This window comes from Oreochromis aureus, linkage group 15 (genome assembly GCF_013358895.1).
Source record: "Oreochromis aureus strain Israel breed Guangdong linkage group 15, ZZ_aureus, whole genome shotgun sequence".
In the NCBI taxonomy this organism is placed as follows: domain Eukaryota; kingdom Metazoa; phylum Chordata; class Actinopteri; order Cichliformes; family Cichlidae; genus Oreochromis; species Oreochromis aureus.
This window is the reverse complement of record NC_052956.1, coordinates 7,641,855-7,655,746: the sequence shown is the minus strand read 5'-3', so window position 1 is coordinate 7,655,746 and position 13,892 is coordinate 7,641,855. Positions and strand designations below refer to the sequence as shown.

Genomic DNA, 13,892 nt, shown 5'->3' with positions numbered 1-13,892 from the left:
ATGGCTGATCGGTGTGTATTTCATAGCCCAACAGAGTTCAACCATAGGATCCAGTTTTATACTACACCGCCCTCTAGTGTTCAATACACGTGGAAGTCAAGCGCCGGATGTTGCCTTCACGTACATCATTACAACAGCAGCTTTTCAGTTATTGTGTACATACATGACAGTTAGTGGTACGCAAATATTTATATATACGACATGTTGTTATCAACCACATACATATATATATATATTATATCCAGTTTTGGTGTATTTAAATCGAATAATTATAATGCTCTTTAATATTATTATGTTCTGACGATCTCTTTCTTCCATAGCAATGCTAGTAGTACAATTTTCTGCAGCACCCAAAGGCAACACAGTACCTTGCTGCTGCTTTCACGGTGTCCTCCTCTTGTCGCATATTGATCCAGTTAGCTGATCGCTAGCTTTTGTGCCAGAATGGTTTCAGTGGCGTGTCAGTGTTTGTCCGTTGTTTCTGGCTAAGGATAGCGGGGACTTGGTGGCTTTCATGTTCCGTGCAGCTAATCTAAAAACCATCGGCAAAGCGGGAACTGGCTGGTAGGTGGTGTTTGAAACCGCGGAGACGTAACATATTGTTCACGTCCACTCCACTCTCGTGAATCAGCCGGCTAGAGGCAGAGAGAAGGCTAGCTGCGCTAACAGGCTAGCAGCTAAGCTCTTCTGAATATTTTAGGGTGTGTTTGTTGTTTACTTTTTGACGGCGCTTGTTTAAACTAAGCATAAGTTAATGCCGTGAGTGTTATTACAGGTTAACGCTGTTACGTACCAGCAGTTGGTCAGCTTTTAAATTCTGTAGTTCAACGTTTGTTTTGGAAGGGCTTGGCTAAGTAGCAAGAAAACGTTAGCCCTCGAAGCTAACAACTTAAAGTGCAAACTAAAGCAAGCGTCGATTTAGAGAACCTTGCAACCGCAATCGCGGGCTATTAAATAGCATCGCCTGAGGTTTGTTAATACTGTTTTTCAGCAGTGCACCCATCGTGTGTTAGCCCTAGCTTTGCTTGCTGAGAAGATATGGACGTTATGTAATGTGAATAATCACCAGGCTGTAGTCTCAGATATTTTACAGCTAGCTTACTCCCATGTCCAAAGTTGTCACCGTCAGTTGGGCTTATCGACAGCTAGCTGACGTGATAGCATTTCAATTTGTATCTGTCTAGTCAGCAGTCGTCTCTTAAGTTTCCTTGCGGTTTGCCAATCAATAGGAATCTACACATAATGGCTACATACTTAGACTTAGACTTGGAGACTTAGAGCTTTTTATTGTCATTGTGCAGTTTCTTGCACAGCGAAATTGGGTAGCTGGACCACAAAGGTGCTAAAATAAGAAGAAGAGAAACCAATATACAATAAGGGTGAAAATAAATAAATAAATAAATAGATAGAATAAAAAGCAGTGTATATGTATACATATGTGATATACCTATACTCTATACCAATACTTGTGCACACGGGAAATCTTTAGTGTTTGTAAGTGCTTTAGATATCTGATTGTCCACTCCTGGTGTGAGATGAAATGGTATCCACCTTCCTTTTTGCTTCATCTCAGGCACTTTCGCCGAACGATGGACGAGCTGGTCCATGACCTGGTGTCAGCGCTGGAGGAGAGCTCAGAGCAAGCTGCCCGTGGTGGTTTTGGTGATGGAGGTGACCATGCACTAGCAGTGGGCTGTCTGCTAAAGAGACAGGCTCGGAAGCGGAGGGGTAGGAAACGACGCTCAGACAACCCACATCCACCGTGGGAGACGGGCCACCTCAGTGAGGGTTCAGAGTCCAGTGTGGAGGAACATAAGGTGAGATAGGGTGAATTGAATAGGGACTGTGGGCGAGACACATCTGTTTGAAACCCTGTGTCAACAGTCTTACCCTAAGACCACCTGAGCCAGTTTTACTACATTTAAGGATGTAGTTGTCTGGCTTGCTGTAGTTGTTTTGAGAAGAGGAGAAAATGTAACTGGGGGGGGGGAATAAATCCAAAACATATTAAAATAGTGTGGCGTTTTGGACAATAGCAAACATTTTTATTTGGGTAGAAATGTGTCTGTGTTTCATAAATCTGGCCCCACTGCTGTTGCTTCTGTCTTAGCTGACATATTCGTGTTGATGCAAGTGTCTTAATTTAGCATCGGCGTCACAGCCTGGTATTCACCGCAGTGTCATTTGTTGCAGGACTACCGTGCCAGTACAGGAGCTGTCTCTGCTGCCAATAGCCATGCCCGTGACAACAGTGACTCAGATGAGCAACTTGGCCCCAAACGGCGAATCCCCTACACAGCCGACATGGGGCGAAGTAAACGGCCGCTCTGGCCGGATGACCTGGGTGTCCTGGGCTCAGCAGAGGGGACTCGAAGCCTTAGGCGACGACGTAAGGTCAAACGCATGGCTGTGGACCCACCCATAGATCCAGAACCTCCCACCTCCACTATGCTTGGGCCACCGCCTGTACCCAAAGCCCGTGTTGGTGGCAAGCCACATAGACTGGGTGCAAGTGAGGGCAGAGGTGCCATGGAGTTCTGCGGAGGTGGACTGGTAGAGCCAAGTGGAAACAAAAACAGAGTAAAAAAGAGGAAACTGGCGACACACCGGCTGGGAGTGGAAGCTGCGGATGAAGGGGTTGTGGTGGAGAGTGAAGACCCCGTCTGTTCTCCAACAGACGGGTCCAAAGACAAGATGGAGCTGGAGGAGCAAAAGGGCTCGGATGAGGACATGAGTGACAGGTGGTTAGTGTTTTGCCTTTCTTTTTATGCCTCGTAATTCCCGATGTTGTAGCTCCCTCTGTATGTGCTACTGTGTGCGATTTTTATGGATTCTGAGTGTCAGTTTGTGGTACTGCAGGTAAGGGAGTGTTTGGGGCTGGTTGTCTAAAATTAATATCTTTTTTTTATGTTTTTGAAATGTCTGAAATGTGTTTGGTGCATAGATCACCAAAAAGAAGCGAATATTAAAAGCTGAAATGTTGCCAGTTCCAGACTAGTTAGTTCTCATGCTTGTTCTTTGATGGCTGCTTTCATTTAGAACGTATTGGGAGCTTATTTTATTGAATGAAAAATTGTTGAAAAAAAAGAAGAAAAAAATCTAAATCTAATTTGCTAACTACCATCTCGCGTTTCCCTACTTGTTGTAGGGCTGGTAAGGTTATCGTTATGGCTTTGATGGTAATGAACTGTCTGGAGTCTCTCATCCTGGGGCTAGACAGTCTTTTCCCATCATGAACTGCAGCTGGCAGAGGTAGTCCTTGTTCTGCTCTTAAGATCCTTTGTGAGCTGAAGGGGGACTCGAACAAAAATTGCCACCAGGTGGATAGCTGTGCTGAGCTCATCAAGGCTGCAGAGCAGAGGAAAGATTAAGGTTGCCAGCAGTAGTTCAACATGGAGGAGTTTACGTTACTGTTCTGTTATATATTATCACAAAGTGTCTAAGGTATCATTTATTAGCATTTATGTTATTTGTAAATGCATGGAGCTGTGTGTATGTGGATTTGTGATATAGTCATGCAGTGGAGAAACACTTGGTTGAATTTCCCTTTCCACCCTTTTCTCTCAGTGAGACCAGCAGTGTGAGTAACAGCAGTGATGGAGGCCTCTATACGAATGATGAGGGGAGGCAAGGTATGTACTGAGATGTGTCTAAAACTGTCTGGCATGTTGCATAGAAGTGCACATAGAAGTGAGGATTTTGTGAAAGGGTAAGGGGCCGCATCTGGACACAGTGGTTGTGTTGGGTTGTGTTTTGTAGGAAGTGCACACAATCTAATTTTAGGGTATTTTCACACCTATAGTAGTTCATGTACTCTGGGCTCTGGTAGACTCATGTACTCTGGTTTGTACTTGTAACCTTTAGTTTTTTCCCGTGGTTTGGTTTCTATTGACACAGAAAAAACTCAAAGTGAACCAAAATGCATCAGTACAAACCACGTAAGAACATTTAGTTCGCTTATTGTGTGTGGAGCGCGAGCAACAAAAGTAAGTACAGGAAGAAGGTGCTGTGTTCTGGCTGAGTGTCCAACATGGGGAATTTACATTACTACAGCTAGTTGCTAACCCACACTGACTGTTTGTGTACTGTTTGTGAATAACTATGGTACTCTGCCGCACCCCAGAATGCAAAGCACTCCTGGCTATGTGAAGATGTTTAGTTCAGACTTGCAGCATGCACCTGGTAGTTGACTCAAATTGCATTCACACACCATTTGGAATCGGACCTAGACCTCCTCCAAAAGCGTTCGGTGTGGTTGTTTGATCTGTACCTGAGTGCGATTACCCTGTTAACACCTGCATAAGTGAACTGGACTGTGGGGGAAAATGAACCAGAGTACAGTTTAAACAGAAAAAAACAGCACAGGTGTAAAAACAACATAAAAGCACTTCTCTCAAACATCTTGCTAGCTTTTTTAAACTGCCCAGTTATTTCTAAATATGGTGAAATTGCTTTTTATTTCATTTTTGTATATGAGTTTAAGCAGCTTTTCTGTGAGGTCCCATTTTTCATACTCCTTCTTTTAGGTGACGATGAGCAGAGTGACTGGTTCTACGAGGGCGAGCCGGGCTCCGGTCCGGGGCCCGGGGGTGCTTGTGGGATAGCAGGAGTTGTTCCCTGGTGGGAGAGGGAGACTGGGTCAGAGGAGCTAGATCTAGCGGACCCCGTCTTTAACAGCATTCTCACTGGATCCTTCCCACTCATGAGCCCTGGTGCACAGAGAGGTAGGCTTCTGCTTGGTGGATGTGCTTGCTTTCAGAGTCACATTATAATCACTTAGAAACTTGGACACGATGGCAATTTTTTTCTCCTCCTCCCTTTTTAGTCAACCATCCACAGCAATGGTGGCACTAAAGAGGGGTGAAGAACAGACTGTAGGTTTGGATGTAAGGAGTCATTAGCTCATTTAAAGATGCTCAGATTTCCACTGGGAGAAACAAGCATGTACTGAATTTCTCTGAGCTGGATTAGAACTGGGATATGCTGCTCCATTGAGAAAAGGATGTTAAGATGAAGCTCCTAGGCAAGAGGATGGGCAAAGAGGAGTTTTATGAATGTGGTTGGTTTGACAGACAGAGGACGGGGACTAGGTGGAAACCGATGATCTCCTGTGGTGCCCCCTAGCTGGAGCAGATGGAAGGAGTAGCTTCATAACATATGTTTTTATGTATTACGTAATATAATATCTAGTATGAGGGGCAAAGTGAAGATGCTGTAGTGAAAAGTTGTTGCAGTCTCACTACAGGCCACTAGGAGGCAAACGGTTCACACTGACATATCAGCATTACAGCAATAAACTGATGTATGGAATAAGAGAGTAACATCTCTTAAAAAAGGCTTTGTTTGCAGCGTTCAGCACCGAAAAGAAACATTTTCAGACTTTTGCTGCATGAAGTTGCCTTTTGCTACCTGCTTTTAACTCGTGTCCTCCAGTGTTTCTCTAGCTCCCCCCCTTCACACCTTGTTAGTCGTGACATATCATCTCCTACCTATTTTCCAACCAATGTGGTGCTGGTGCCTAATTTAGAATTACCTTCACATCAGTGCCCAAAAGCTGGAGCCCACATCACACAGGATAGTTGCTGGACTTAAAGCTGGAGATTTGTTTGTTTGCAGATTTGTTAGACCACAGGTTTATGCCACAGCCACCCTAAATTAAAGGTACTGTCATTACCAAAACCATTTTTTGTTTCTGCAATGGATTATCCACCAGTATGTGCAAGCTGTTTAATCAAAAGGATTGTTAAAATATAATTGTTGTTCTTAGCCATGATTTTTCAAATGTATTGTTTTACAAAAAAACATAGAAAAAAATAGTAAGATGCCAAATTAATTCACTTGAATTCCTAAACAGAAAAATTAGTGAATTGAGTTTGAAATCCATCGATCCTTTTCAAAATGGTAAATCGTTGAGAACTCGATGCGTCTGCGTTAAAGCACTTCTTGATGCTGGGTATGCTTTGTGACAAAATTGTGCAAGACTTAAACTATTCTCACAGTGTGGTCATGTATGCTGTGGACCGATCAATTGCTAAGACTGATGCTTAGAAAATGTGCCAAGGAAGAGGCAGAAAGCAGATGTCCAGTCCTTCAAAGTTTTAAGTACTAAAGACAGAAAGAAAATCACTGCTGATGTGAAGGTCTTCAGGATGACCATAAGCAGAGGACTGAACAAACGAGGCTTAAAGGGAAGGCTAGCTGCTAAGAAGCCATTTTTGAGACATGCAAACATCCAGGACTGCCTTTAAAATTGCCAGGCAGCACAAACACTGGACTGCAGATGACTGGAATAAGGTACTGTGGGTGGAAAAGTTAAAATTTAAACTCCTTGGTCAGCATTGTTGTGTTTATGTCCAAGAAAAGCTGCAGAATGTTTCAATGCTAGATGCATTGCACCTATGGTGGAGATTCCATTGTGCTTCTATTTCTGTAAATGCTCCAAAGGAGGCCATAAAAATGAAGCGTTTTGGTAATTATGTGTGAATTAGAACTATTTAATTTGTCAGGTGGTCTAATAAGTTTGTTGAATACCGTACGTCATATTGAGATTACCCCAGCTTCCAGTGCATAATGCTTTGTTTACAAACCTGTTGAAATATAAGCTGGGTTTTCAAAAGATGTATCAGTGTTTTGCTACCTTGAAATGTTCCTGACCCAACCGATTGAGTGATTTCACTGATCGTATCGTATCGTAAGATTAAATGATGATGAACCTGCGCTGGTGTTTGTCAGGTTTCCAAGCCCGGTTGAGCCGCCTTCACGGCAACCATCAGGCACCTGAGGCAGGGCTCCAGGGGCCCTCCAGTCAGGGCTTCAGCGAAAGATTGAGCAGACAAACTCAGGACACCCACGAGTGAGTTCTTTCTGCATGATCACCTTTTCCATTTTATGAAAGATGCTATTTAAATAAGTAGCCTTGGTGTAGAAGAGTTAATAAACGTAACTTAAAAACCTGCAGGATATGATCAAAATTTGGGTTTTACAATTTTATACTGACATCATAAAGGCATTTTATTTGACAACAGAGAAGGATGATGAGACCTCATTCAGCGTTTGCCTGTGTGTTAGCTAATGTGAGAAAGATCTCCATAAGATCTGTTTTCTTTGGGGGATCTGTACTAGTTTCTGTGGTAGAAGAGAAGCAATAGTTTCTGTGTAATGATACCATAATATCTCCAACAGGCCTTGGTTCAGCTCAGGCTCAAGGAGAGAACACGGACAGGTGAGCTGTCTCTCTTTTTTTAATTTTCTTTTTATTCCTTTTATTGTGGAATAAAAGGGTTTGAATCCGCTCAGAGGCCATTCACTGCCTGTCCTTCCCTCACCTGTTCTTTCTCCCCACCTTTCCTATCCTCTCTACACCGACCTAAAAAAGGCTAAAAAAGCCTCCAAAATGACTTTAAAATGCAGAATACAAAGTTCATTCCAGGGGTAACTCGCTCTTTTGTGTCTCCCTCATTGCCCCTTCAGTTGCACTGGGACCCACTCTCAGACAGAGGGCATCGGAGGACCTGCTCAATAAAAACAGCAAGCAGGTGAGAGCAGTTTAACTTTGTTGGTTTTTTTTTTTTTTTTTTTTTTAAAGGGACGAGAACTTTTGTTGTTATTTAAGATCAAATGGGTGCTATCATATTTTTGCGTGTCTTGACTGGTTTTACAGACAGACCAGCGGACACCTCGGCTCACTCTGCACAGGGGATATCAAGCGGAGGCGGAAAGCAGCCCCCCTTGGTTCCACTGCACCCTCAGGTATTGGATGCACACCTAGCTTCACCTAGCACACCATCTGGCACTTTATACCAACTGCTCCTTTTATTGTATTTTTGGCTCTCTTCTGTCCCCCCTCATTGAGCTCAATGTGTCCAAGCTTTCTTCCTCACCTTCTGCTGTACGGACTGGGATGAAATGTGCACTTTTTGAGAAAGTGGATCTTTCTCCCTTCATATCCTCCCTCCTGCACAACCTTCTCTCATTAATAAAGCCCTTTCCTTCCTAAGCTTTGCTGGACAAGAGTCAGCTGGCTAAATCACGCTGCCACAGCAGAGATACTGGATTAGCCGTTAGCCACTCAGCCCCTCCACCTCCTCCAAAAAAACTACTCCTCTTACCTCTGGGCCAGTTTATCCTTTTGGAGGAGGAAGGACGAGTTAATGCTAATGTTGGCCCTGTAATTTATTTAGTCTGGAGCAATGTCTTGTTTTTGATTGTAATTTATACCTAAACGCTGACATTGTATCCACATTAGTGTACTGAAGCGTTTTATGAGATTAAGTTGGCTGTCGGTCGTGGGTTAAAGAGTCATGCATGCTTTGGGTCAGGTGCAGGCTTCTTTAATTTATACCCACGACCAACAGAAAGGTAAGCATTTGTGTTTAAAAACAGAAGAAATGGAGCGCACATTAGAGAAATTGTGCAGACAAAAAAAAGTGTAACCGAACATTAATATCAACTCTATGAGATCCTTATTTCAGGCTGCCTGCTTAAAAAGTTGCATAAAATCAGTTAAATAGGGCAGCAACACCCAGCACGCACATTGAAAACATTGTCTACTGGGCTACCAAAGTGTCATTGTGGCATATTCAGTGTTGCATTGTGTACATATCTGACACTCACTTGGCATATATTTGTACTCTGAGGCCTGACGTACTTCCTGGCGTGCTCGAACCCTCAGACGATCGCGTCTGCAAATGAGCTTGCAGCTTTACTCTGCCCTGCATACAAATGAAAGGAGGATTAAAAAGGGTAATAGGTTGCACTCTGTGACTGGACTGGGAACTTCCAGGAAGAGGGAGGACAAAATGATCACTGTCTGAGACAGACACGGATGAGCTTCCCTTCACTGGTTGCATTTGTTACACCATTGAAAATGTGGCCAAGTCAATTACATGGTTATGTTTATACTAAAGCTGAACCACCAGATAGACAGAACGTCAGATCTGTAAACAAGAAAAAGGATTTTTATGTTTTAGGGTTAATGTATTGTAAATCCAAAAAATACTGCTAGTAACCTTTTTTTCAAGTATCAGTTTTTAGTGTCTTTAAAAGTGTGGAAAAAGTATCAAATGTTTTGCCACAATTCAAAGTTATAATGTTAAAAAAAAAAAAAAGGTTGGCGAGTAGCTGCTGGCTGTAAGTAGGTTGACAGTAGGTGTAAAGACCTATACGGTGCTGCACTGTAAACCTTATTTGCAACTGATTTGCCCTGGCTACAGCCAACAGCCACCAACTGGTTGAGATGTACACATTTGTCACTGACATGGTCTCTAAGCCTGTGTGATTAAAACATAACAGATCTAATAATGGAGCTAATTGTTTTGCACATATCAACTTTAAAAAAGATGGATACAAAGCAGGTGTTTTGCCACAATATTCCAACCACTGGATACATTTCAGATGTTTTGTCCTTGATTTATATGAGTAAAAAAAGTGCTAGCAGTTTGATAGTACTATGACAAAGTAGTTATTTAACATTATTCTGGTGCCAATTTATTCCTGTGTAGTTCAAGGAATTTCATGTATTCAGTGCATCCTTGGCTCTGACGTATCTTGTCATCGTTTTGTAAACCAGTTATTTATTTTTAAGATTATGGTTAGAGGTCAAGTTTCCTGAAAGTCTTGTGACCATGATAACAAAGATGTCACCTACATTTTTCAAATTCAAACCATAGGCACATCTACCAGGAGACTGAGAGGGTAGCACTGGCAGCCACCAGTACTTTTTTCCCTTCTAGTACAGTCCCAGCTAAATGGACTGAAATTTATATAAATAGCTGTTCTTTACTCTGACTTAGTACTCAAAGCACTTCTTACACTGTAAACTGCATTCACAGACATATCAATAGTAATACATAGCAATAAGGCACTAAGGACAAAAGGCAAGTCTACCTTACTTTATTTGGGGGAGCAAAAAATTTGTTGCTGGGAAGATGGCTACGATCTTCAGATGAGAGAAAGTAATCAGAAGAGTTTATGTACCACTTACCTGTGATTGAATTTCCTGTCATGTTAAGTTGTTTACGGCACTATAAGTGTCTCTAGCTTTGTATTTAAACTGTTTGTGGGGCATGACATCAAACTAACTTTATTATCTACTCATTTCAACCGTACATTGTCTGAACTGCTTTGAAGATCTCCTTTATAGCTGACGCTTGTACATAGTGTGTACCATGGTATGAGTGAGGATGTGTGGACAGAAATTATTAGCTTTCTTTAATCTGTGAATTTTGTTTTCAGGAGTGGTCGGGGAGAACGCACCTCCAATCCCGGAGACCAACATGGGGAACCGCATGCTGCAAACCATGGGTTGGAGTCCTGGGATGGGCCTGGGTCCTGAGGGAAGAGGCATTACCGAGCCCATCCGGGCCACCCAGAGACCTAAAGGCACGGGTTTGGGTTTCAGCTGAACATCCAGAATGAGGCCAGGATAATATACCCCACCAAGGAGGAACGAGATGAAATTCTCCTCAGGGTTATACAAAAAAAACAAAGGTCTGGAAAAATCCAGGCGCACGAACAACGAGAGAAGGACGCTGCTCATCGTAGCAAATGGCCTGAGCTGAAACAAAAAATAACCTTTCCCACGTTGGGGAAACTGCAAGAAGACTGAGATCTCTGCACAGACTCCTTAACATGTAAAAGTAAAGGACGGAAAGTGATCCACAGACAAGACTGGCAAACTCGTCTTCTTGAGAAACTCCATGTTGGAGAAAGTGATGTGATGTCTCATCCGTTACCTCAGATGCCAGTGTTACTGGTCAGAGAACTGGGGTGCTGTTGACTACATATAAACAGTATTGCTTCAGGTCGCCAGTGACGACGGCAACGGTTTTTCAGTTGGCTGTGTTGGTTAGTGAATCAATGATAAATGGTTTTTGTCTGATGTTGCACAAGAATTTTAAAATCAACTGTTTGAGAAGGCTATACCTCAAGATTAATTATTTTTTAATTGTAATGAATTTAGGGTACGCTTTATTGATGTAAGTTTGGATATCTGGATGTTTTCCCCTCCTAATTCCTTTTTTTATTGTTAATTTAATTGGAGAAATCTTGTCATGAGAATGTTTTTAATCTCTCCCCCGAAAAAAAAGAAAAAGAAAAAAAGGCTGAAAATCCAAGTTACAGATTTCTCTTCATTTAGCACCAGTATGCACACATTTGCACACGAAGCCTGAAGTTTCACCACACCCTGCTTTTTTTTGTTTTGTTTTATTGAACGTTATTTAAGGTTTTTAAACAGTGTTGCTGTAAACGTAGCCAAGAGTAAGCACGCTCTGTGACTTTACACAGACACACACGGTATGATACGAGCATTTTGGCGTTTCCGTGCACACACTTAAAGGAAGGAACCTGTGTTTAACCGGTGCTTTCCACTTAATTTGCTTGATTAGACCTTTTCGCAGGATTGTGGGGAAGTGCGGGCTGGCTAACGTCTAATCAGACACCTGCGGCACAACAGAGGAACTCAGACGCATTTATTAAAATAAGTTGGGCTGCTTACCTAATTGTATTATTTACTATGCAGCTGTTGGGTAATTTAACCCCATTAGCATATTGGCCAGACACAGCGGATTGTTGTGGATATATAGCTAAAGTAAATTTAAGTGCAGCTGAGAGATCAAGGGGCCAGAAAAAAATAGAAAGATGTTGATTAGAAATGGTGCAGGATATTTAAAGTGTAGCAGTATTTCCTCTGAACAGCTTTTAACCTTAGGACCTAACTTACCTCATTAAACTCGTGACAGTTCAAAGACATGTGAGTGGAGCTCTGATGTGGAAGAAAAGCGTGTACAGTAGAAATTTAGCCTCGGTAAACCAAAACTGTTAAATCTGAAACTAAGCAAAAAAGACTAACGCATTAATTGTTTATTAATTTGATTTTAGATTGTCCTATTTTTTGTAAGAGATTTTGTAATTTGATAAATCTCTACATTTTTACTGCAGCCCCAAGTAGAGGATGGATTTTGAAGAAAGGGGGGAAAAAAAGCCTGATTACTTAGGTTAAGGTGACTCAGCATTTTTATGAGCACTACATTTCTTTGACCTAAAGTTCTTGGGTTACTTTTGCAGTATGTTTTGGTCATTATACATCCGTACAGTGAAGCGCTGTCCAATCAGCTTTGCAGCATTTGGCTGAATCTGCACAGAGACTCTTGCTCTGTACACTTCACAGTTCATCCTGCTGCTTCTGTGAGCAGCCACATCATCATCACTACAGCAGGTTACTCCAAGTAACCAGGCTCTTCTGGAACCATACATGCTCATGCTTTAACACTGTGGTTATGTTGTGGATAATGAGCCTTTCCTATCTTCGCCATAAATCAACTGTTTCCACTAGGGACATCTATTTCTTTTGTTTGTTTAAAAAAAATATTTAATAGTTTTAAATGTCTAATCTGGGCTTCTTGTTCTGAAGTGTAAACGTTGGTTTGCACATTGTTGTAAACCCCCTGTATTTCCCTTCATGAAGGCGTCTCTTGATTGTAGACTTTGACAATGATATACCTACCTCCTGGAGAGTGTTCTTGTCTTGGATTATTGTGAAAAGGTTTTTCTTTGTCAAGGAAAAGGAATTCTGTGATTGTCAAATTTTCTCTTCTGTTGTTTTTCAGGCCTTTTTCTCTCGACCAGCGCCTTCCTTACACCAAAATGTACCAAATTGCTGATTTTCTTTATGTTTTTTTGCCTGTAGAACTTTGATGGGTTTTGTGTTTGTTTTTTTTCGGCCTGATGATGGGCTCTTTTTACTTGCATAGTATTATGTAGATTAGTGGTTTAATAAAGCAGCAGTTTATGCAGCATTTAAGTGTTTAATTTCTTTTATTAATTTACCCATACTAACAACAACGGGATTGAATTTTGAGAGTTGTCCTGTGGAGTTAAACCGATATTTTTTGAGGCTTTAAAGTTGGTTGAACAGAGCATCAGGATCGGCAGTCGTTTAGGACAGCGGTCCCCAACCCCCGGGCCTCGGACCGGTACCGGTCCGTGAGTCGTTTGGTACCGGGCCGCGAGAGTTGAGGCTCAGGTGTGAAATGTATGGTTTTCAGGGTTTTTATCGGTTTTCAGCGTTAATTTGTTATCGTTTTTATCGTTAACTCTGTTTTCCTGGGTCTTTTCACATGTGTTATGAATAAATCTTCTTTTTTTTGGTACCGGTACTAGTTTTATTTTGTTGTATTTATCCGTGACACCTTAAAGGCCGGTCCGTGAAAATATTGTTGGGCATAAACCGGGCGGTGAGGCAAAAAAGGTTGGGGACCGCTGGTTTAGGACACTGACATCAAGTTGTAAAACGTACATCATCAGTGAGGCAACTTACTCCGATCAGGATGTGAGCCCTTTAAATACAAACCAGGACAACTTTCTTCTCTGGTTGCTCTTGAGACGGCACAGTCGCAGCTCCCTTTTGATGAAGAGAGCTTTCTGCAAATCAGAACGTGGCCTCAAAATATTTCCAACTCTATAAACGCACACATCCCATGCACATGCTGACTCAACATCACTGAAATATGATGCTCGCGCTCTCTCTCCGTCTTCTTCGCTCCTCTCTTTTTCTCCCATCTTTTGCAAGGCTGCAATAGAAATCCCTCCTCTGTATCTGTGGGAATACAGGAACCCTGTGTGTCCTCTACCCTCCCTCCTACTCACCTCCTCCCTCTGCATATAAGGGTACGCTGGCTTGTGTTCTCCCTCACCCCTCCAACAGTCTGCCCACCACCCACCCCTGCTCTTAGACACACTTTCTGTCTGACACACTCTCTCAGGACTCCCCCTGCGAGCAAGGTAGGCAGGTAAACTCAGCACTGGAGCAGAGTGAGACGCTGAGAAGAGAAAGAGAGGGAGGGAGGGTGAGGGGAATGTGTGTGTTTATGAAATTTTTGTGTGTTGGGAGA

The 13,892-nt window shown here is 42.3% G+C and overlaps 1 protein-coding gene across 2 annotated transcripts; it reads left to right on the top strand.

Annotated features, from left to right (window-relative positions):
- The first annotated feature begins 357 nt into the window (after nucleotides 1-357).
- Nucleotides 358-12,797, top strand: gpatch2 (G patch domain containing 2). Of its 2 annotated transcripts, none has more exons than XM_039598843.1 (10): nucleotides 358-564; nucleotides 1,574-1,817; nucleotides 2,194-2,741; nucleotides 3,568-3,632; nucleotides 4,527-4,724; nucleotides 6,733-6,853; nucleotides 7,183-7,222; nucleotides 7,471-7,535; nucleotides 7,661-7,749; nucleotides 10,234-12,797. In XM_039598843.1, exons 1-10 carry the CDS (start codon nucleotides 515-517, stop codon nucleotides 10,401-10,403), a joined length of 1,590 nt encoding a protein of 529 aa, XP_039454777.1. In that variant the 5' UTR covers nucleotides 358-514; the 3' UTR covers nucleotides 10,404-12,797. The 2 variants fall into 2 exon arrangements, with proteins under 2 accessions (XP_039454777.1, XP_031582081.1); XM_031726221.2 differs by having other exon boundaries at nucleotides 2,194-2,744.
- The last annotated feature ends 1,095 nt before the right edge of the window (nucleotides 12,798-13,892 follow it).

Coding starts and splice junctions, on each gene's coding strand:
- gpatch2 (XM_031726221.2), top strand. CDS start 515: ATGTTCCGTGCAGCTAATCTAAAAACCATCGGCAAAGCGGGAACTGGC. Junction 2,745..3,567: donor GAGGACATGAGTGACAGGTG/GTTAGTGTTTTG, acceptor CTTTTCTCTCAG/TGAGACCAGCAGTGTGAGTA. Junction 4,725..6,732: donor GAGCCCTGGTGCACAGAGAG/GTAGGCTTCTGC, acceptor GGTGTTTGTCAG/GTTTCCAAGCCCGGTTGAGC.